The 24,122-nt window shown below is 39.7% G+C and overlaps 1 protein-coding gene across 1 annotated transcript in view; it reads right to left on the reverse strand.

Moving 5' to 3' along the window:
• Positions 1–3,864: 3,864 nt before the first annotated feature.
• The window catches only part of POU6F2 (POU class 6 homeobox 2), a 320,392-nt gene continuing 300,134 nt past the window's right edge, over positions 3,865–24,122 (reverse strand). The window contains exons 8-10 of the mRNA XM_068405256.1: positions 17,036–17,204; positions 7,674–7,842; positions 3,865–4,369 (exon numbers count right to left, since the gene is read on the reverse strand). Of these exons, the coding sequence (XP_068261357.1) occupies positions 3,865–4,369; positions 7,674–7,842; positions 17,036–17,204 (843 nt within the window). The remainder of the gene's footprint in view (positions 4,370–7,673; positions 7,843–17,035; positions 17,205–24,122) is intronic.

Raw genomic sequence — 24,122 nt, forward strand, 5'->3', positions numbered from 1 at the left:
TACAAGTAGAGTGCTGAGGTAAAACACTGATGAACAGTTTTATTTTTGTATTTCTTTTTTTTTATTAAATAGTAACAGTTTAGTATTGCGAGATTGTCAGCAACATTTAGCCATATCTATACAATGTGCATATACCTACATACATTGAGCTTTGGTCCAGCATTGAGAAGACGAGCAAAGGCATTTTACATATTTCTTTTTGGTTATAGCTTGAGTTCTTTGATACGCCTCTACTTGTTCCTTCCTAGCTCCTTTTTGCTTTCTTGTTCTCTCTTTTTTCTTTTTTTCTTTTTTTTTTTTTCAGTAATAACGTAAAGAAACTGGAACCATTTGAATGCATTTGATTTCTTCAACTGTCCAAAATAGCTTTTAGTGAAAAACATAAAAAGACAAAATCAGAACAGTAAGTGAACCCTTGGTTCATTATTCAAATAATAATTTTTTATATATATATATATTTTTAAAAAAATTCAATGATCAATAAATTGGAAAACCATTAAACCTTCACATATGACTGAAGAGACTGTTGTTTCATTTGCTGGTAGCAATCTATCTTTTAGTCACATGCAAAATTAAAAGGTATTCAAATGTAATCAATACATGAAAATTGTTTACAAATGGAAACCAGAAATGTTGCCAGTAACAAAATAAAACAAAATATTTATGGCCCCCCAAAGATGTACGACTCACATGTAATTTATCTTCCTAAGAATCTGTTCAGGCACCATTTATGCCTCATAGCAAAAATTTGTTTATAAAAAAATTAATATAAGAAGCATTAACAACACTTTATAAATAATTTATAAAACATAATACAAAATTAGAAAACTGTAAAAAAAATCACTGCACATGAATGGTTTTAAGACTGTGGGATGAACATCATTTTTTCTTCCAAGCTGGCGATTTATATTTATTTCACATTTTCACTGTCCTAGTTATATCCTTCCGACATGTACTTTGGAACAGAAAAGAGCTTATATAACTGCTGCCAGCATATTTTTAAACATTTAGTATCTTTCATACACTGTTTAGTTAACTTCTTCTTGGGGGATTTGTCTTCACAAAATTTAGAGCATTCCCTGGGAGAACTGGAAATTTAGTTTTTAGGCAAAGAATGGTTGATGGTTTTGTTCCCAGGCTGTTGATGATCAGGGGGAGGTGGTGGTGTACCGTCTCAAGGGTGTCTGAACAGGTAATTGTGTATGTGGCATTAATGACTGGACAATAGCAGCGTACTGGAGACACAGGTAGGACTTCAGGAGTGTCCGCTTCTGAATATGATCTGTTCTTCCCTGCTTCGCTGTCGGCTTCTGGGTGGTCTCCTGATAGTTATGTAAATTGAATTGTGGCCAAAAGTTTAGGGTTGTTTAGTATAGATAACATAGATATATCTTGGATATAGGTATCTATGGGTAGAGAGGGAAAAAGAAAACCCAGAGGGGCAGATGTTGCAGTGAGACTCTCTTTACTTCACATGCCCAGCTTGGGTAAAGCATAAATTGTCCCTCACAAGTAGTTACTGAGGTGGTTTTTGCCCCAGCAGATATTTATATATCAACAGTCAGAAAAGAGTCAATAACACACTCTCCTACTCATAAAAGCAATGCTGAAAATATCCTTAAACATACCCTGCTGAAGCTTAAAGCCTAAAATGCATTTGCTGGATGTGAGCCCAGCCGGAGTACTGGATCCTCAGTGCTCTCCAACCCTGACCTTTGAGAGTGCTCACATTTAGAGGCAGTTTCTGGCACAGATGATGGTCTCTGAAGCCTTAAAACTCCACCAACCATGCAGCAAATACCCTGTTCTACAAGGCAAATCCCATTAATAAAATAGCAAGGGCCAGATTCAAAGCCTAGTGAAATCAGTGGCAGTCTCTTTCTTTCACCAAGTTTTGGATATAGCCCTGAGTTCTTGAAAACTCTGTAAGAGAGGTGTTATTTGAAGACTCCAGCACTTCAGGAACCTCCTTCAACGTCCTGGGTAGACCAGCAAAAATCCAGTACAACCATCCTGAGGTCAGTGAATGCAATCAGGAGATACACCAGCAGAATTTTACTCTACCACCTGTACAGTGAGCTGAACCAAATCCCCAACATTATCTTTTGGAAGGTCCTGATCAAGATGCAGCTTCTACCCTAATAGTGGGATGAATCCCAAAGGCTGGAGTAGAACTCAGCAGGAGATGAAAATCACAGGTGACCTTCAGAGGTCAGCCCATACTCCACTGAGAACCTGCAACACCTTTCTCTCCCTCTGAGCCTTGGTATACTCGTAGGTCCAATGACTACAGTATTTTAGAAGATGCTCGTCCAATCAAAAAGGAAGCCACAGAGATAAGTTGTCTTTAAAGGAGAATAAATTAACCTGAAACGTATTGCAGGTGACCCACCTTACTATTCCCAAAGGATATTCAATGGGTTTCCCTATATCCTGATTGCTTAATCTAGCCAGCGGTCATGCCAAACACCTGCAGAAACACATCCTCCTACTGAAGAGGTCAACAGGGCAAGCATCAATATCATGATGACGTAAAAAAAAGGCAGAAGGAACAAAGCACTACCACTGAAACAGTCCATAGTGACGTAACGATCAAAACACCCTCATCACTTCTCGGCCTGTTTGTTTGTTTTCATCAGAATCTCAAGAAATTTCTTTGGCTAGCAGACTTTGGAGAGAAAGAACTCTCTTTTTGAGAGAACTTTCTCTTTTTGAAGAGAAATTACTTCAAGCAGAACCATAATAGAGATGCAGTACTGAACCAAGTGTGCAGTTTATATTTATACTACAAAATGAGTTTTGGTAACCTCTCCAGGTTCATGGCCAAAGGACAGAGAAATCCCAAGCTACACAGTCGACAATAAGCACGATGTTCAGCGTGGGCATGGGACATACATAATCCTAATCCTTCTTTGTCCTCTATTGCATTTCAGCATATCAATATAAAAGTGTTCAGCTTTCACTTTTCTTTTTAAAAATCTTCAAACAGTACTGGGTTATGTGGGTTTGGGGAAGGGGTGGAGAATGAGCTGGAAGAGGGGAAGCAGCAAAAAGAATCAGAAAAAAATGAAAAATAGAAATGCAAACGAAGACAGACACCCTTAGAAGAGAAATACCAAACCCCGCAAATCACAATAAAAAGAAATTATTTTTGGCACCCAAACACTTGGAGATTGCAAAACTGTTGGCTAAAAGAAAAGGAAAGAAAAGGAGATGACCACTATGGAATGGCTTTAACATCTGTTTGTACACACCTGCAGGCAGTGCGAACAAGGATGAGAGAAATTAATGCTGTTGGATTCCTCTTTGCAAAATACAAATGTAAAAATTCGTAACACAATTTTACACTCATAAAAGAGCAGACTAACAATCTAGTTTGCAATGCCATGTTTCTGACTTTGGTTAATAGTTTCCATAGTGAATCAGCACTTGGTACCTGAAAGGCTACAATCACTCCTCCAGGTGGCAGGCTTGTATTCGCTTTTAAACATAAAAGTTTTTTTTTTCTTTTTTTTTGTGTTTTTTTTGTTTGTTTGTTTGTTTTGTTTTTCCTTAAAATGTGTTCACATTTTCATAATATACAGAAAAAAAGTAAGCAGTTATTTGGTTTACTTTAAGTCCGTTTAAAAAAACTGGCTTTTTTTTGGGAACTAATTCTACGACACACACACACACACTAAGTGTTGTGTATTTTTTTTGTTTTGTTTTTTAAATAGGAAAACCCACGGACACTTATAAACTGTTCTGTCCTTCTTGTAGTTTTCTCAGTCTTTTACTTACAAGGGTGATGAATAGGTATTTTCAGAGTTCAAACGTTTCTGTTGGTGCGAGTTTTTTTGTGTGTGGTTTGGTTTGATTTTGTTTTTAGGAGTTTTCTTCCAGAGAGTCTGTTAAAGGCTCCATAGGAACTGCCGTCGCAGGCTCATGTTGTTTCAAACGTTTAATTGTGTTCTTCAGTGCTTGCCTCTTATTGCAGAACCAAACTCTAACTACTTCCCGGTCATAGTTCAGTTTCTCTGCAATCTCTGTCATTTCTTGCCCAGAGGGGTGCGTGTTCTTCTCAAAGTGGGCATTCAAGATCTCAAGGGCTTGTGGCGTGAATGAGGTACGCCTCTTGCGCTTTTTGGATGGTTCGCTTCCGATAAACTCGGTAAGGTTCTGCATACCTGCTCGATGGCGGGCCTCAGCCTCAGCCATCCACCGCTCAAGCACCGGCTTTATCTTCTGGGCACTTTTAGGGGTGATGTCCAGCTTTTCAAACCTGGCAGGATACAAAAGGCCAGGGTTCAGTTTGGCTGTCAGACTGCTAGCTATAGTGTTCTCTTGGGCTTCCTGTGGTAGGAAAAAGTGGCTTCTCAGGATGGTGTGTCTGAGGGAAAATTGAGAAAGAAGAGTCTTACACTGATGCTCTGCCAGGGTGGGACTTCCTGCCTGCCTGACTAATTGACTGGCAGAGGTAATTTACAATGGATTACGAAAACTATCAGATAGGTATATCTATAAATATATATAGCTAGATATTTAAGCTAACACAAAACGAGCACTACAACAAAATTGAAGGTACACTAAATAATACAGGTTATGAGTCACGTTTTCATATTGCTGATGAACTTCAGAACCCTTAAGGCTGAGTCTAATTACAGGAAATGACATCAAAGGTAATTGCTCTTTATCATCTCATCTTTGTGATTAATCCTTTTGTTTCCCCTCCCATCCCATGTTGTCCAAACACCACAGGCAGTGTGTTTACATACAAACCAATGGCAGTTACCGGCCTCTGAATACCACGTTTCCTTTCCTTTCATTTTTCAGCAATTTTCACTGCTTGCAAGTTAATGCTATATCTCTTTTCTGGGTCGGAAAAAGATTCCCATAGCTACGGTGGTGTTCAGCTGAAACAGCTGGACACTTTGCAATTATCTTGACTGCCCCCACAATGTGCAAAGGCAAACTCATGTTTTCCAGATGAAACCCAGCATAATAGTCTACTAATATGCTGTGGCACCAAGCTGGGTTTATTGTGGGATTTCTGCAAACTATACCAGAATGATATCATTTCCTGTAAATGAGGTCTTCTATATATCATTTTGCCATCAAAAGTCTTTTGCCAAACCAGATTTTACAAGTATTATAAAACATCTGGAGAAGCAGCCACACAAAGCTGTAATCCTTTCAAAAACAAGCAGAAGAGCTGAGTTCACATTTCAAGTCTTATATTATAAAGTACTTGTTCCTTTCATTCACCGAGTTCATCCTCTCTTGCTACGCATTTAAAAAGTCTTAACCCAACTCCTCTGATGCCACCCATTTGTATTTCCCCACTTCACCTATGTCCACCCTGCACGTTGCGGTATTTAATGTTGTAGAAAGGCAACAATTATTGCGTGGTGCTGCTGCACTCTCCAGCCCACCCGGTGCTGAAGCACTGCTGCTGCTAATCACGACGTTCTCTGGAGATGAGACCAACCGAATCAATGCCTTTGTGCAACGCAACTCAGTGACTGGAGTTAGCAATTTTTAGTGTCTCTATTCAGCATGCGGCGGCTGCAGAAAATATTCCAGCAAGAAACAAAGCATTTCTCACAAACAGAGAATAAACCAAGGAATAATTTCAGATAATAACACTCCAAAGAATTTGTAACTGGTGCATGGGATCCTAGTGTGGTATTAACTGCAAGGTGTCCTTCCTTGGTGTTCAGTGATATTTCAGGCTGAAATGTATGTTTAGAACTCATTGTCTCAAGTTAAGAAAATGCCATTATTTGCACGTAGAGCATATCAGCAAGGAGGTATATTGCTGACATGATCTGCACAAGGGCACTGGGAGACTCTACTTCTGTCTCCGAGTTGGTCATTCAACTGGCTTACCTTACTGCCCTTTCCATTACCATGGAGTTCATACTGAAATTCCTTTGTTACCATTAAAAGAAAAGTTAAACCTGCTATTTCTGAGGAATAGCATACTGCCACTGAAGCAGCTTGTCTTGGTGCTTAACGAGAAATGCACAGTCATAGCAGGTGTTTACACCCCAAAATTATATCCGTCTGGAGGGATCAAAGGAAGTAAAAAAATCTATAACCATGCAAGTATTTGGGACCAGCTTCTGCACCCAGTCCTCATGTTCTGAGCAATTTGCTTCTCTGTAAAAGATCTTCTCATTCTGGGCTTTTGTTAGCCATGTCTGTGCTCCAACTTAATCTTTATTGGAGTTTTCATGATAATCGGTTAGTGGGAACCCTTCCTCTCAGTAAAATTCAAAGCTCCCCCAGCAGTTTTCTCAGGTGTGAGGTACATGGAGGAAATGAGAAGACAGCAAACTAGACAAAAGAAAACTAAAATTTATCACTTTAAAGTATAATATATTAAACAACAACTTAAGGCTACAATAAATTGGCAATTGCTAAAAACTCCACCAGTTTTAGGCATTTGTTGCCAATTGACCACAGGCGTAAAAAAAAAATTAATCCTTAGCAACAGGGAGCAATAGCATTCATATCATTGGCATGGCTTGTTAGTGTTGATACTGCAGTACATGTTGTTTGGTGTAACGATATACAAGTCTTGAAACAAATTTCCCAGCAGCAGTATCCTTGTATAGACTGAATAAAGGTTATTTTCTACAGGGAGGTATCTTATAAGAAAAAACAGTAGGGGATACCATAGAAGTGAGAGGATCCTATGGAGCTTTTTGTATTTAACAACAATCAATGGGTTTTATGGAAAATCATTGAGCAAAATGTGAGCTGCAAGCTCACTACCCCATACTGATGTTATTTATAACCTTAGTCTTAAACTGCAGGAAAAGTACACTCCTGTTCTACGGGGAATACATTAAAAGTATAAAGAGCAGATAAAAAGACAGAGCATTTCATGGATCACCAAGAACAAAATCCACTTAAATGAGCTTAGAGTTGGTTTCTTGGCTTTCGCTGGTGGAGAAGGACTATAAGGCATTGCCCAAGAGGAAAAAGCTGTTACCTAAGTGTTCGTTACCTCATGCATAAACATGGGATTACTGTAACACACATACATGCATATATGATGTTTGCTTCTAACTACTTTAACTCTGTCAAGACTGTATTATAATTTCTTATGATTACGGCAGATTTCTACTTCTGCTTTGCATACATGGGTTGTCTGTTTGGTTTTTTAGTAAACATTTGGGTGATAAAAGATTAATAGCTGCTGGTTTGCAAGATAGCAGGAAGGATAATTTTTTCCCTTCCGTGTTGCCTAGGTAAATCGTTATTAACATCCTATATGTGAAGTGCTAACCACAGTAATACAGGTTTTAACTTAGCAGGGATGCAGCCATGAAATATTTGCTCAGTAACCCTATCTGTAGAAAATGGCACAGTATGAAGAGGGTCAGCTGGTGCTTATCCAGCATCAGCAGGGTCTCCAGCTCGTCTACTGAATTAAGTCTCAATGCCAGGAATGTTGTTTCTCAGTTGTTTAAAAAAAGAAGAGGAAAAACAATGACTAAAGTTACTTTAGGGGTACACAATTAGAACATTTTAGCTGCCAGATACCAACATTATTGGTTAATTTAAGTCCCAGATTAAATAATACATTCTAAAGACATGAGATTCAAACACAAGCATGCTCCTCGCAATAAGCTGAATAATTATGAAGAAGAGAGGAGAGGAGAGTTTATGATGTAACTTGTTACCTGCAGATGGCAGACTGGCTATAGGCTGGGCCTTCGGTGGCGCTTAGGGCTTGGCCAACTTGAGTCTGTGTCAGGCCAAGGGACAGGCGCCGGATTTTAAAAGCTTTGGCAAATTCTCGGATTTCTTCCAGATTCACCCCATCCACCTCTCCAGTGGCTGTCTGAGGATCTGTTGAAATATTTTTTTTAATCATGTCAGTTCTTCGCATCACATGTGAGTGGGCTAGGCTCACACCAGCTTTCATTGTCAAGATGTTCATTTTTTTTTAAAAAAAATCTTTCTCTTCTTACCCAAACAGAAACAGGCTTGCTTTGTCAGGTGTGTTACAAAGCAGTTCAGATTGCTAAAATGCTAACTAGGCTGCAGTATTTCCAGGTGCTGGTGAAAGATTTTCAAAGACATACTTTGTTGCTGAACTCCTGAAAATGGCCATCTCGCCTCCGAGCGAGGCGGTGCCTGGGCTCCTCACTGCCATTTCTGCCTTGCAAAATGTCCCCCAGGTTGACAAGTCATGTTCCCGCTTCCGCTTATTATCACATACAGAAAGAAGGCTGGTGTTAATACATTCATTTGCAGTCCATGGGGAGGGCTAAATATACGCACAAACTGCTTGGGCTTTTAATTTGAAATCAAGACTTTCTGCTTTATCTAAAATTAATGCCAAATAAGGAGACTCACAAACCTTCCTTCCCTTTTGCACGATACCCAACCCAAACCACCAACCAAATGTCCAAAATAACCCAGCAAATGAACAAGCCCAAACAAAATTCTGCCTTTAAAACCTGCTTACTTTAAAAATAATCTTTTAAAATATGCCCTCTGAGAAGCAGCCTTTCAAGCTTTTCATTCTGCCTCCCATCAGGTTGATAATCAAGGAGCAGCAACATCAGCCATTAGGTTTCAGATGGTAATGCTGCACAATTTTTTACTTCTACATTAGCCCCTCGGAAGATAATGCTTATGATGCTGTGAGAATAAATCTGTCCTTCCTCTTCATAGCAGTTTACTGACACAGAAGCCTTTGTCCCTGAAAGGGCACATAATAAAGCATGTCTACCACAGAAAAGCTCCTTTGGTGCTGGATAACTCGGTCAATTTAGGACTTATCAAGGGAAATGACACAACAGCTGGAGAATGGAACTTTTTTTTCCCCCCAAGCTACTGATCCCTGGCTAAATGAAAGCGTTTGCCAAGTCGGAGACAGCATGGGACTGGGATAGCAGAAGATTTCAAAGTGTTGTGCAATCCTGCGTGTAGTGAAGCCATTCTCCTGGTGAGACATCTCTATTGTTCTTCACCTCATTCCTCAGACTTCTTAGGTGAAAAGTTTGCAGCACAATAACCCATCAATTTCTGTAAATGCAAGCAGTTGTCCAAGGACCATGCTAGACTACATTATTATCCTGAACCTATATGAGAGTGGCTCCTGCTAGTACTGCTATAGCTAAAGGCTTGTCAGCATTACAGTAACAAAGCTTTTATTTTCAGGGTTTTATAAACCTGATGTAAAATTCCCTTATGATGGAAATGTCCTATAAAAAGTTCTTTTAGTCCAATAACAGACAGGGGGAAGAGGTTTTTCTGCTATATAAATTTAGCCTATACCAATTCATAGCTTGAGTGTAAGAAGCACACATAGCAATACTATTTTAAAAATACTTGTAGATGCAACCAGGGACCGCATGAACTCTGCATACAGGTAAACACACATATAGGCTGAACCTAGTTTTGACAATGCTCCACTCAGAACTTCCCCTCCTGTTGTCAGTGCTGTGCTTTAGCTTACCTGCGCACACATGCACGCCCTCTTTCAGTATAAAGCTAGGATATGTATTATTTGGTTTTAAGCTATAACAGGGGCCACTCAGGTTTGGAAAGAAATTGCCTTTAGAGGTGTGACATTTTCCTTCTTACCCCATACACAGTCTATCTAGCATACCAGTTCTGATTTTCAGAGGCACAAAATGGAGCTGGATGCTTATCTGCCCTTTGGGTCTCTGAAGAGTAACTGATAAATGTACAAAATATCATCAATGATAATGGCCTCAAAGATTCCCTTGGCTAAAGTGCACTAAGATGGTGACCTTCTTCACCTCTTTCCTTCCTTCGCTTTAAGGCCTCTGACTAAAGCTATTAGGGATGTGACAAAGGACAATTCAGGTGTTCCCAGAGAACTTTCAAGGTAGCAAACGCTATGGCAGCTGGCACCTGTAAACCTCCCCAACTTCTGTTAGGAATAAAAAAGGAGGTAAGAAAGCTAAGGGGTTATTTGCTTGCACATGATTATAGAGAAACTCTGCCAAGTTCTGCTGGATCCTTCTGGTACGTTACTGTTGCAACAGTGAATAACATGGAAAGTCCTTTCCTGCTTGGGGGGCTTGGACAAGGGAACAATTAGGCTGAGATCTGCTTGAGATGAGAAAAAACCCCTGTGATGCACTTCAGGAATATGGGAGTAGATTGTAATACATGGCAGAGTATCTGTTGAGAAAGAAGCTTCATTCTTCCATAGCATCTTTGGGAGGAGGAAAGTACTAACAGGGGTGGACCGAAACACTGAAGCTTTTTATCCCTGAACTCTAGCGAAAATAGCGTTTGTATCAAATCAGAACCGCTTCTACTTCAGGTGTGATTCAAAGCCCTTTGAAATCCATAGTAGTCATCCCCTGATTTCTGTCAGCTCCATAAAACTCCAATAGTACTATGAAGACCACTCTATTGACATCATCATGTAACAGCACTGGTCTGGTTTACTCTTATTGCCATTAAAATGCCATCAATGCATAATCTTGGACTCCATGGACTAATACATACACATACAGAAACATATACAAATAGAAAATGGACTTTGTTTTAATAGGTTTTGAGCTCTCGGAAGAGTTAAGTGTTCAGTGCACTTCACATTTTGGGAAGAGTAGCTTATTGAGGACTGTAAATAAACTGGTGCTTTTTAAATTAAGTGGATATCCTAGAGAAGACAGCACAGTGCCAACATGGAAATAAAGAATACCAATCTCATTGAGTGGTTGGGATCTACAGTAACTGCATTTAAAGACTCCCAGTGTACATTATGGCTTGATAAAACAATGGCTGTGGTGTCTGTGAAACTACTGGGTGCCAGAGAAAGGTGAGAGAGTTGTCTGGGACCATTTTAGGGGATATGTACACATATCCCCTAACAAAAAGGAATCCATCTAAAATTCCCCAGATGTCCTGGTGGACAGTGAAGGTGGGCAAGCAGAGCAGAAGAAATAAAATCCACAGGCTCTCCTTCTGCATTGAAACCCTTTTTTTCCTACTGAAGGGAATACTACTCCCACTTTTGAATTCTTCTGAAAATCCCGCATGGGTTTGTTGGTGAGTGCAAATTTGCTGTGATTTTAATAGTTAGGGGAAAGAGCTGCTACAGAGAAATCAGTGCACCCTCAAGGAGAAAGCAAATTTCTGTTGTGCATAGTTCTACCATGGGAGAGATTACAGGGGATGATTTCCCCAGTCAGACAGGAGGAGAAATAGCTGGCAGAGGAAGTCCAATGGAAAGTAAATTGGATAGGAGAGGTAGGACAAAACATTGCTAATGGAAAATGGGCTGGAGCTCAGGGGAAAGAAAGAATAATGATTTGTTTGTGGGAGGCATTTTAATTTGATAGTAACAGATGACAGTAAAATGATTTTGAAAGGAAGAAAGGAACTTCATGAAGATACAAGTCTCAGAGCACGAGGGAAACCAGTGATTTCCACAAAGAGAACATATGGTGGAAAAGTTAAAGAAATGAGTAGAGGCATGCATCTGAAAAGAGGAAAGTTAAATGGAAAAAACGAGGAATAATGATGTAGAAGTGAATGAAGAGAAAACAAAGAAGAGAAAAGAGAACAGAGAGAGGATGAGACAATATGAAGAAATCATATAGAGGGGACAGGAAGAGTAGAGATGAATCTGGCAGTCCTTGCTCAGGCAAAGCTTATTTTTAAATGTCCTTTCTTTGGAAACAACCATAATTTTCTGTCTTTAGAAGAACTAGCACTTGTTGATGGTGAGGGATGAAGGGGTGAGGATGAGATAAAAGGGAGAAGCTATAAAGAACACAACAATCCAGAGAGAAAAAAACAGGACAGGAAATAAAAAAATAAAGAGAAATTAAAAAAAAAAAGAAGAAAATGCCCCTTTTTTAAAACTAGGAAACTTTTTAAAGAAAAAATGTAAAATCATAAAGAAAATATGACTACAATGAAAAGTAAAAGGAATAAAAACAAGGAACACGGAACACTAAAGTTATTAAAGCCCCATTCTGATTCCTTTCTCATAGAACTTTAGTAATTTCACTGATGTGAGGTGGCCTCTTGTAAAGAGAGTTACTCTCTTTACAGTAAGTGTGCAAAACCTTGCCCCAAATAATTATTTATTTACTGAAGTCGCGTTGCTCTAAGCAATTCGATTAACAGAATAAGGTAGCTGAATGTGCCTAGTTTTACATGAACTTTACTATATTTGGCAACAATTTCTGGAATATGGCAAATCTCTACTGAGGTACTCTAGCGGCTCTGCTGGAGGACTGGACTGCAGCTTTGGAATGAATGAGGAAAAGGAAATGACAATATTCCTGCCTTAGGAGGGGTAAAACAATCTAAGAGATGTTCAGGAGGCCACGAGTTGTTTCTTGCTGCCCTCAGGCCTATGGATTTCTTTCAGGACCACCGACCCATTGCAGGCCTCATCCCACTATAAGACTGAATGGACTTTGGCAGACACTAGATTTCAATTGTAGGCTTGTTATACAAAGCTCTGCTAGCCAGTGGGGGAGCTGGGACACTAAGAAGACTTTGTTTAGTTATGGGCCATAGCCTTGACGAAGCAGTGCTCCTGCCCTTCAGGGATCTGCTCCCAGAAACTGAATGGATTCTGCAAAGGAGCAAAACAAGGATGACTTTCTGTCTATTTATTTCCCTGTGTGTAGGCACAGTTGTATGCAAACAGGTTTTTAGTCACATGAAACAATTTTGAAATTTGTGAAGATCAATTAAGACTGTTTGTCTAAAAGATGGTATTATTAATGACAACAAAAATCTGTAAAGGATCCTGTCTGCCTTTTCATGTTTCATTACACAGGTGGTTTAATCTTTCCCTACCGAACTGACCATATTTTCTTCTTTCTCGTAGGCTCTTTCCACATTACTAGAAACCAGTAGGTAGCTCTCTTGTGCCCTGGAACATTGTCACTTACGTGTCAGCTCAAGCAGGCTTACATATGCAGTGTTAGCTCCTGTTTGTGGTTGGCTACATGCTCTCAAGAATATGATGGACAGCCATCAAAGATCATCGAGATGATTGTTTTACTTCTGTCTGTGTGATAATGCTATGTAAATGGCAGAAATAAGTTGATTTGCCCCTCACACTACTTAGACTGTTGATCTTGCATAGCTAGGGACTGGATGCAGCCGGAAACATAAATTTTAAACAAGTCCACAACTTTTTTTATGCATAATTATCATCATGCTTTTTTTACAGGAGATCCCTATCAATAGCCTTTCCCTTTGGAACGTTCTTATGATATGAGTCCCAGTGAATTAATTCCCAAGCACATCACCTTCCTCAGTCTGACTGTATGAAAAGTATTTTCTTTACTCTGAGTTCCCCCTTTGATTTAATTGAGCTTTCTTCTGTTTTGAGCAAGGGAGAAGCACTTCAACTATCTTCTTTGTGTCATTCATCATCACAGGTAGGGTACTGACTATGGCTAAGTTTGCCTGGCATTTGCCATTATAAGACAAATTTCAGGTCAACTACTTCTGAGAATTAGGATAATGAAACATGTTGTTCTGCCTGGGATAAAAAAAAAATATAATAACCTCTTTTCTTTAAGAAGTTTCAGTTTCCCTACAACTTGAAGCATGGCCTTGATTGGTGTCAGGGAGATAGCGATTTTTGTCAGTTATTGGCTTCTTGCCATCCCAAGTAAAAATCTGTCTCCAACAAGTCCAAGCAGGTGAGACTCCAAAGCTCATATCTACTCAGGAGAGATTTGCTGGACCTCTGTGTGGAGTTTTCTTTAAGATTTTCTCTGTACTGAGGATGCTTGAGCCTAAGGCTGAAGTGGATAAATAGAGAAGATCCTCCCCCTTCCTACGGTTGTGACTCCGGCCTGCTTTGGGCCAGGACGTCAGTAAAGACAGAGAGACTGACTCTCCTCTTTTCTTGGTGATCATTTTCCACATTCCTCTGATGGCTTCCAGGGAGGGTGAGTGTGGCATCTGCATGATTTGGATGCAGAGGCAAAAATTAGCCTTGAGTCTGAAGAAAAAGAAATGATGAAAGGGAAAAAAAACCTGAAGACTACTAAGGAGTAGGAATTTCAGTTTGGAGTGGAGGGAGAGAGGGTCTGACTGTGCAGAGAGTAGTAATCACTGTGGCAGAGGAAAGAAAACAGGGAAAAAGAGGAAGCACTAGTGATAAAACAAGGTAGAGGAGGACAGAAATTGCCTAACAGAAAGGCTGGTAAAAGGGACACAGATATGGTCTGGGGACAGATACTGACTGGGAGCTGGAGGGGAACTGAAATGGGAAGAGGAGTCGAGGAATGATGGACTGTGGAGAAAGGACTGCCAGGAGAAGGCAAGAAGAAGAAAAGCGTGGAGGCAAACGGAGCACAGATTGTGCGGAGAACGGTGTGAGGAAGTAATGGGACTGGAACAGGACAAGTGGTGGAAGGATTCAAGCCTGAGAGGAACAAGTAGAAAGTCTATGTTCATTAATGTATCTCCCTCTCTTCTCCAAATTGATATTCCTGTGCCTCATACTCTTCCGCTACCAGCCAAAACCATGAACACAGCATGTGTCTTATTCCTTTTAACGCAGGAACAACAAGATGATAACACAACCTATCAGCTTCTGCATCCATTCAACTGACAGAAGACCTCATATTTCCAACTATGAATATAAGTATTATATCACCATATGACTGACTCACATTACTATTCTGCTTTTGTAACAACTTTAAAATTTATCCAAGCAAAAAACGGAGCCAAAAGCACATCCTTAGAGTTGCACAAATAAACACTCAGAAGCTACAAAATGCTGGAGCTACAGTAGCCCACAACACAGTGTAGCATAGTCTTTGAGCCCCAGATTACCAGTTCTTTTTCTTCAGACCCCTGCCTCATCCAGTGCACAGGACGAATTGTGCTTCATTACAGAGGAACTGATTGATGTATTGCCTTTTCACTTGTTCAGTGTGTGGCCCCAGACCTCTATTAAAGCTCTTCACCAAAGACATAGTTATTAATTTCCTCTTGAGCTCTTCTGGTTTTTTAAGTCTTAATTTATTTTCTTGTGTTTCTGCAAGATAAGGGTCTTCCCTTCTCATTCACAGAGAAGTGGACAGATATTAAGGGAAAAAGCATTTTTGGGTACCCAGTCTAGGTCAAGTAGGAGATGATTTTTTAGACTGTGTCTTTAAATGGTTCTTTATACAGTTCCACAGTGAAAGTGCACTTAAAATTGTAACTGTGAGTACCAGGTTCTTCTGTAAATTAAAGTCCAGATTCTCAAGCTGGATATTGAGGGAGCACTTCTGAAAAATCTGTTTTAGTGACTTCTCTGCCATTACACTGGAATTATGTGGCAGACAGAAAGCTTCAGCTCCTCAGCCCTCTACTGCCTGAAGCAAGACCACCTTCACCCTTCTGCAGCTCCCTACCTCAAATGCTATACAAACTGCGGCACAGTTTAGTGAATCAAGTAGGGAACAAACCCTGGGACAGTAGCCTGCCAGTTGCATTAGTAATTCTGGTGCATCCCTAGAACAATTCCATTGGGAATGCGCTGAAAGAAGGATGAGAAAATAATAATGATTGTGTTATTTTAATCACAATGTATATCATTATAAAATACATGTTCTAAGAGGAATTGCAGACAGTTGAACAAGCAACTGTTTTCTAGCATCTCCTAACTTTTGATGGATTTATCCTGTATACTTAAAAGGGCTTCTTCCATGTTGCTTTTATTGTGTAGTGTGCTTATCCACATGGGGAAAGTGACTGGAATAACTACTGTGCAGTAGAGCACCCCTCAATAGATATTCTAGAATATTTTTTGAATAAGAATGTCCACAAGGGAGGCTATTCTGGACTAGCCATTGAAAAGTAACTTATTCTGCGCTAGCTCTTTTAGTCAATTTTCCCACATAGACAAGGGGTAACTTTATGTGTTTTTAACATGAAGCCTCTTATTTGTCTTCTTCCTACAAGCTTGTCTACATGAGAAAATTTACTGACAGAGCAATAGCAGTATATTTATATCACTATAATTATATCTGTATCTATATATTTTATGTACTTACAGCTACCAATGCAGATATTTTTAGTCCAGAATAAAAGTATTCACACTGGGAGTTATACCAGCATAATTTAACCACTATTTCTCTGCTAGTAATTTCTCCATGTAAACAATCTCTGAAATAATCTAACCAAGATTTTTGCACATCTTCCCTTGCATGACAGTTTCTCCAAGCCCTTCATAAGCTTGTATCAGTCATATATTTTACATTACCAATATGGCATGAGCTATGTTGTTTGTTTACTTGAAATATGTACATGGAGTATCTTTGAACAAGGTCATCCAATACACTCAGATTTTTGCAGATGTACAAAAACTGTTAATGCTTCTTATGTATACTTTTAACCTGTTGTTTTCCCTATGTAAAGACCAAAGTTAATGCTGATAAGGTAATAGCGAAGACTCTGAACTGTGTGATCTGGAAGAAAGGGCTGGTCAGGAGGTCAGCTGTTACAAGCTTAACACCGAAACTCAGTTATTTCACTGCAGTGTGCTTCTCTCTCCTCTCCCACGCATTACAGTTCATTCTTGTTTAAATTGTGCAAGCCTTTCCTGGCAAGAAAGGTCTCTTGCCCTAGATTTGTGTAGTGCTAGGGTTTGGAAAATGGTTTGCTACAATAACTAAGCAAACAAACAGTAATGAGCAAGCAGCCTAACCAAAAGTAGGAGGATCTGTCTGCCCACCAAATTCTGAGCAATATAATTCATTATATTGACTGATTCAAAAACTTCTCATTTCCAAAGAACATAAACTACATTTTAGTTACAAGAATTGCCCTCAAAAGTCAATTAATGGCTGCTACCATTTTAATGACCATTTTTAGCACTCATTACGATTTCTCAGGGCATGTTTACCTTAAGCCCCATCCATGACAGCACTTAGCAGTTCTCACTGGTAAGAGTCACTCTACTTAGCAATACACAATCTACTATATGGGAAAAAAAAGGAGGGAAAGCAGATCAGGAAACTCAGCAGTGAGGAGGACAAACAGAGGGGAGAATTAAGGAGAGCCAGGGAGCAATACTTACTGCTGACTAACTGGCCAACACTCAAAGCTGAAGAGGAGGAGGATGAGGAGGAAGAAGAGGAAGCCTGACGCACTGGGCTTTGAGACATAGATGCTTGACTGTGAGCCAAATGCAGGAGATTGGGTTGTGAGGCTGCTTGTCCCACTTGCGTCTGGGAGGGCTGATGGAGCTATATGTTAAAACGTAAAAATAGGTATTTAGAAAACGAAGCAGTAATAGGAAACTTTCAATGCACCATCTCACCCATCTACCTCTGGGGAAGAAATCCCATAGGAGCGTTAAATACCATGGACTTAGTTCAGGTGACAGTGTTACAGCAGGAGCAATCTGAGCTCCTTTGAATTCTGACTTTCCATTTTTTTCTCAGTTTAATCAGATGCTTAATCTAATTAGAAGCTAAACACTTGCTTGAAATGGGTGATAAGAGACCTATAACATTCCCAGCAGCATTGTTTATGTTTTAATAAATACGTGTCCTTACCTGTTTTCTGACTCATGAAGTCAGACTTGTATTCCCTACATGGATTCTCATATAAATGAGCATTGTTTCAGAGAGATCCTTTCATACTGCAGGACCAGCACCAAGAAGAGCGGGAGTGGGGAAGAGAAGATAAATTGGGGGGAAATCCCTTTCCTACAGGAGGGAATAATTTGGTTTACGACATTAGATCTAGCAAACAAACCAAAATGTTGAAATTTTATTTCTCAATTGATAAAGTGTCCTTGCCTAAAACACACAGTGAAATTTCTGAGCCCCGTTCACATCAGGACTGTGACAAGTATTACATACCTAAAAAGCCTAGTGAGTACGGTAGATGCAAATGATACACTGTGATACGTGAATCTGGCTTCACAAATTTTTTTTACAAATTTTACAACAGTGAAGTCTTTGGTCGTTCACTAGGGGAAAGGAAAGAACCATTAATCCCTTCTGCCTATAATAAGCTTTCACGTAGGATTGCAAACTAGGAACGTTCTCTGGTACTGATTTTTTACATAAACTCCCAGCAAATTCAAAGGGCAGTCTCTCTACAGAATGAAGGTACACAATGGACCTTTCAGTTTTGAATTGGCTTCTAGTAGTCCAGTACAGCCCTTTCACAGCCCACTAATACAGTAATATAGTCCTGATACACTCAGGTGACTGCTACTTATTAGACCTTTATTTTACGTTGATTTTTGATACTGATCAAAAAAGATTGCAAAAATGAACTAAAAAGCATCACTCTTAAGTTACAGCTGTTATCTGCATTCTCAGAAAGGGGGAAAGATAAAGGCCTATTTGGCCTTGCTTGAAGTCAGTAATTTAAATCTATTTCTTGAATTCTAAGGAGGATGAGTTATTAACTTTTGATATTTAACTGAACAAATGACTTCAGAAAAGGAGCTGAATTCATTAGTAATACTCTCATTATATATGATATGCTCCCAGAACACACAGAAATGACTGATGCTAAGTAGACAACAAATTGTATGGCATAGTAGATAAAGGTATCTGATCACATCCAAGATGACACTTTTCTGTGGAATACATATGAATAATTTTAATGACATTATTCCTGTTATGGGTCTGTTTAAGAATGGAAAAAATTACAACTCCTTTTTCTACCTCCCACATGGAATGATAACACAAAATGAAGCAGGAAACTTTGAGTTACCCTTTAATAATAACGAAAATGATTTATCTGACCAGTTTTAGCCTCTTCTGACTTCCTTAGGGATCAATAAACAAAACCATTTTATCATCTCGAGGAGTTTTTTTGGATCAAGCACATTCTAAAAAAGAAAACTGGCACTTTATCAAAGGGATAGTAGTTGAGAAGCTGATTGAAAGGCTTCCAGATTTCAGACTCATGCAAGCACTGGGCATCTTCAAAAAAATTTCACTAAGGGCTGGATTTTATCTATAGAGAGGTCCCAACCCAGAACATCTACTTTTATAACTTCTCCTAGGGAAGAAGTCCACTAGGAGGGCTGGCCTCCTCCGAACCCTGCAGAAATGGACTGCCCATCCATTATGCCCACATCACTCCAGACTGCATCTTTCAGAAACAAGCAAGAGTTTGGGCTCTGGGTCTGTTGTCCGAGGGAGTCTCTGGCAAAACTAAAGATTTCAGCCTAGGTGGGGGAAGAAAAGTATTGTATTTGGATGAGTTAGATGCTTTCGCACTATCTGGAACAGTCTTAAAGATGTTTGTGCTTATCTGTGAGGACGGAGGAGCAAATGTAGTAGCTATCTTTAAAAAGAAAGATTTGCAAAATTATAGTCTAGTCAACTAAACTTCAACCTGTGGAAAAGTACTGAAGAAAATAATCAAACAATTTGTAAGCACCCGCAAGAAAACAAGGTAGCAACAGACAACATGGATTGTTAGGAACAAACTGTGTCAAACCAATCTGATCTCCCTCCAAGAGAGGGTAATTGGCCTTGCGAACAGGGAAAAAGCAGTAGGTGGTTTGACTTTACAAGTCTCTCAATGCTCCCTTGTGTGACTTTCTTTATAACCTAGGGAAACATAGTTTAGATGAAATTGCTGCAGAATGAATGCAAAAGTTGTTGGAAAACAAAGCTGAGAGGACAGGTATCTATCTGTGGAAACAGAAGTGTGCGTGTGTGGTGCTTCACAGAAGTCTGTCCTTGTTCTGTGCTACTCAATATTTCTTAACGACCTGGGTGATGGAGAAGAGAATATGCTTACTAAATCTACATGCCAATTACATGCTGGGAGGGACTTTTGATAGGTTGGAATACAGGATTAGGATTCAAAATGATCCTGTTAGTTTGAACATGCCAGCAGCAATGCTAAGGTGTTGCAAAAGTGAAGAAAAGGCAGCTCCCATACCAAGCTGTGTGAGTGGGAGTGATGTCTGCAGTGCATGTGCAGAATCTTCTTTTCTACTAAGCACTGGAGAGACCACTGCAAGGCAGGCACCATGCCCACTTCAGAAAAAATCTGGACTAACTGGAGTGGCTGAAAGCCTGGGACTTATCTGAGGCTTATGAAGACACCTGGAACAAACAGGTCATGTTTAATCTAAAGAAGGGAAGACTAAGTGGGATGTGATGCCTGCCTCAAATACAGGCAGAGCTAATGAAAAGAGGAGAGAATGAGTCTGTCTTACATTTTATAGCAGAGACAATGAGACGCAATAACCTGGAAGATTCAAATTAGATGCTGGGAAAAGCTGTCTAACATGGCAGTGAGGCATTGGCATAAAATGCTTGGGGAACCTGTGGAGTTCCTATCGGAGAGCTTAGGAGTAAGTTAGACAAATCCTGGAACAGCTACTCTGCCTGAGAACAACAGAGTGGACTGGATAATCTCTTGAACCTTGATCTCCCATCCTTAATTTTTCATGATTCTATGCTATTTCCCATCAGTATTTCTCAGGGAGAAATACATGATCATGTAAGACACAGATGGCAAATCCAACATTTTCCAGCCATGCTACACATCTAGTCCCGGAACAGTTCAACTGCTGAGCATGTACACAATAAATTTGCTGCTTCCAGGAAGCACCAGAATGAGAGGGTATTCTGCGTTCTTCAGTTGTGCATGCAAAACGTGCACACAGCCACAGCCACTATGTAGCACATGCACAGTATGCTGGTTAATCTACGAAATGTTTGATTCTCTGCACATGTATTGCACAATGCATTTACAAACGTATTTTTAAAATAACTGGGATACCCAGAAGCTTGGCAGTTTTCTTGTCAGACGTCCAGAAATCTTTGGACGAATGTAAGAAATTCTCAAAATCTAGCTGGGCAAAAAGGGATATGGCTAGTGAAGTCTGGATGCACAGTGACCTTCGGTGTAACAGCAATATATAAGGGATATTTACAGATCGTTGGTTTCTAACTCACTGCTTGTGAGGGAAAAGGGAGCAAGGGGGTTGGAGGGGCTGAAGAGTCACCTTAAGGCCTGACCAGGGACTGAGGGAGGATTCCATCTTTAACTCCCTACATCATTTCCAGCACACCCCCTGTTTTACAGACATGATGGTTAAGCTGTAAATGTCCTGCTTAAAGAACAATGATAGTTATCTATGTCATGAAATTGCATTAAAATACTCTCTCTCTTTTCATCCACTGCAATTTCCACTCCAGAAATAGCCTTAAGGAGAGGCGACGATTAGATTATGAATTAGATTCTAGATGACAGAATCAATTCAAACTTGCAATACCTGACTTTTCCCAATTTTGGACACATACATATGATATGAATTATATTTATTACTGTTGTGCATTTTCCATCCAAAGACAGAAGGAGGCACAGAAATTACAGAAGCGGTTGCTGTAAGTGCCATTCTGTGTAGGTGGATATAGTAGACACACCGAGAGTGATGACTGTATGCAACACTGATCAGTATCTGGCAGAAATATATGTATGCACACTACAGCTAGAGGAATATGAGAAGCATAAAGTGCAGCATGATACTTTATAAGAATAAACTGAAAAATGCAAAAGGCCTGATTCTTATTTCTTTTACATCAGTTTTACATGCTGCTGTCAACAGTGAAGGTAGTATTGATTGATAATTGCAGAGGTGAAGAATGAATTAGGTCTGCAAGACTAAATTTTGTTCTTCAATTATGTATGCAGGCTATTCCTACACCTGGGATGGCTGACTGGAGTCAGATCTCCTTATGAGATCAGCAATGTTGTTCCCTGCATCCAGAAAGTTACATAATAGTGGTAGAGTAACAAGGTATTTTGCATAAGCCAAGAGAAACTAAGTGGAAATAAACAACAAACTTTTGAGAGAATATTGCCCTGTATCATAACAGAACTGCTACTGGTTTTACAGAGAGTCTGGACAAACAGCAAGGGCAAAATATGGCCCTAATGGAAGGGAGAAGAAAGTAATGGGTCTAAATTGCAGTAAGGGAGGCTAGGGTCAGGCATCAGGAAGACCTTTCTAATGCTAAAGAGAGTGGCCCAAGTTGCCTAGGGATGTCAGGGAACCTCCATCACTGAAGGTTTTTAAGAACAGGTTAGACAAACATCTGTCAAGAATGATACAGGGACAGCTGATCCTGCCTAGGGGGAGGGGATGGACTGTATGACCTCTTCAGGTCCTTTCCAGTCCTATTTTTTCTGTGATTCAGTGAAAAGGAAATCTGAGAGACGAGGAAACAAAACAAATTAGAGAAGACAGAGGTGAAAAAGACAAGTATAACAAAAAGGGCAGAAGAGATGAAACTGAGTGGCACAAAAAGCAAGAAATACATTTTAAACAATTATAATACAAATAAAGATTTTCATTTTTTTCTGATGTCAGCTAGTCCTTCCTGGGAAATATGGACATTAGCTCTAGTAAAGACTAAAGTCCATGGAAGGTGCTGAAAAATAAACACCTTGATGTAAAAAGACATTCCCAGACACATTGAAATGCCACGATAATGCCTGGCAGAAGTAGTAATTTAAGTGTTTGATGCTTCCATTTTTCCCGTAAGTGGAGTGCTGTGCTCCACCTACATTTCCTAAAATGTGCCATACATTTGTTTTTGAGAAAGAGTAGTGGTGCGCTATGGCCGCTCTGTGATTTGAGAGCACCATGGCAGAGGAAGTCTGTCTTCAAACCTACTCATACTGCATGACCAGGCATGGGCTTCAAAAACGTTTTCTTAAATGTCCTAGCAAATGGAGAGAATAAGTTATTATGCATATCCACATACTTCACGCCAAATTGCTTTCACAGTCAACTCTGCCGGAATGTTTCCCAAATATTGTACCCCATCACCCTCATTTAGCTTACTCAACTAAATCCAAGTAAATATATGAATCTGAATATGAAAGCTATTTGATGCTTAGTAAGTATCTTCTCTCTCAGTATAGCATAATATAGTATAGTATATATAGTATGAAGGACCTCTATACACACTGCTTAGACTGACGGAATAGGTACATTTGGAAAAAACGTAGCATAGAAAAGCTCTTTGGGTTCACACAGGCTGTGCACATACTCAGCTCAAAATGAAGACAACAGCAAGGAAGTGCTGGTGTGCTGTGGACATAACTGGGGGTAGGACTTTGACAGCATCTGCTGAAGTTCTTTCAAAGCCTGTCTGTGGGATCAGAACTACGTTCAAAGTATACACTGTAATTTAAGGTCTCTCAGCTCACTAAATGAGGTTGAGGATGCAGCCAGGCTTCTGTAGAAGATATAATTTTATATGCAAATCAGGTGGATCAGTCATCTTTCTGAGCCCCAACAGGAATGATATCATGTCAATATTACAGTAACAGATTTAAATGTGTAGGTGAATGCATAATTCAAAGGTAACAATAACAGGGAACAGTGCTTTATGCCTCAGTTCCTTAGAATGACACAGGTAGTGTGGTGATATCTTCCTATTCCCAATGGTGTGGTGCAGTTATATTGACTTTTTTGAGATATCCTATTCCTACAAGTGCAGATGCCACAAAGAAAACTGGTCAGGAAGAGACATAAGTTACAAGTCAAGTGCTCATACTGTGGCAAGGGAAATCTGATGTAGTCCCCTGCACTAGTATATAGTCTGGTAATCTTGACTTCCAAAAATCTAGTAATTTTATCCATGGATGAAGTGGAATTATGCAATGCTGATGATAAAGGAAAAGAGAAAGAAGCGAGAAAAATTGTCACCCTCACCACTGAGAGTCATATAAAAAGCAAAAGCAAAACAAAGTTGGATTGAGACAACAGTTTAGTGGCTATATTCAAACACAGAGAAAGAGGAGTGCATTTCTTATAAAACAAGACAGCATCAAAGCAATAAGAGCATCGGAGAGAGAAAATGATTGAGAGCTGGTTAGATTTTTATGGGAGAGGAAAACAAGAGATTGCATGGAGTTGTGATAATGAGATGGTAGGGTGTATGTGGTAGGTTGAGACTGCAGAAAGAAAATGTCTGGCATGAAATTTGTAAAGCCGATGTACAAGAATGACCACAGACCCATCTGAGAGCTGTCTATATCTTTTCAACAGTTAATGTGGAGCATGATAGCCAATGACAATGAGGATGGGGAACTGGCTACATAAGAAAATGCTGCCTAGTAGCCCGTTTTATTGTGTTAGAGTTGGCAGAAGCCCAAAGCTG

The sequence above is a fragment of the Nyctibius grandis genome, chromosome 7, assembly GCF_013368605.1.
Source record: "Nyctibius grandis isolate bNycGra1 chromosome 7, bNycGra1.pri, whole genome shotgun sequence".
NCBI lineage: Eukaryota > Metazoa > Chordata > Aves > Nyctibiiformes > Nyctibiidae > Nyctibius > Nyctibius grandis.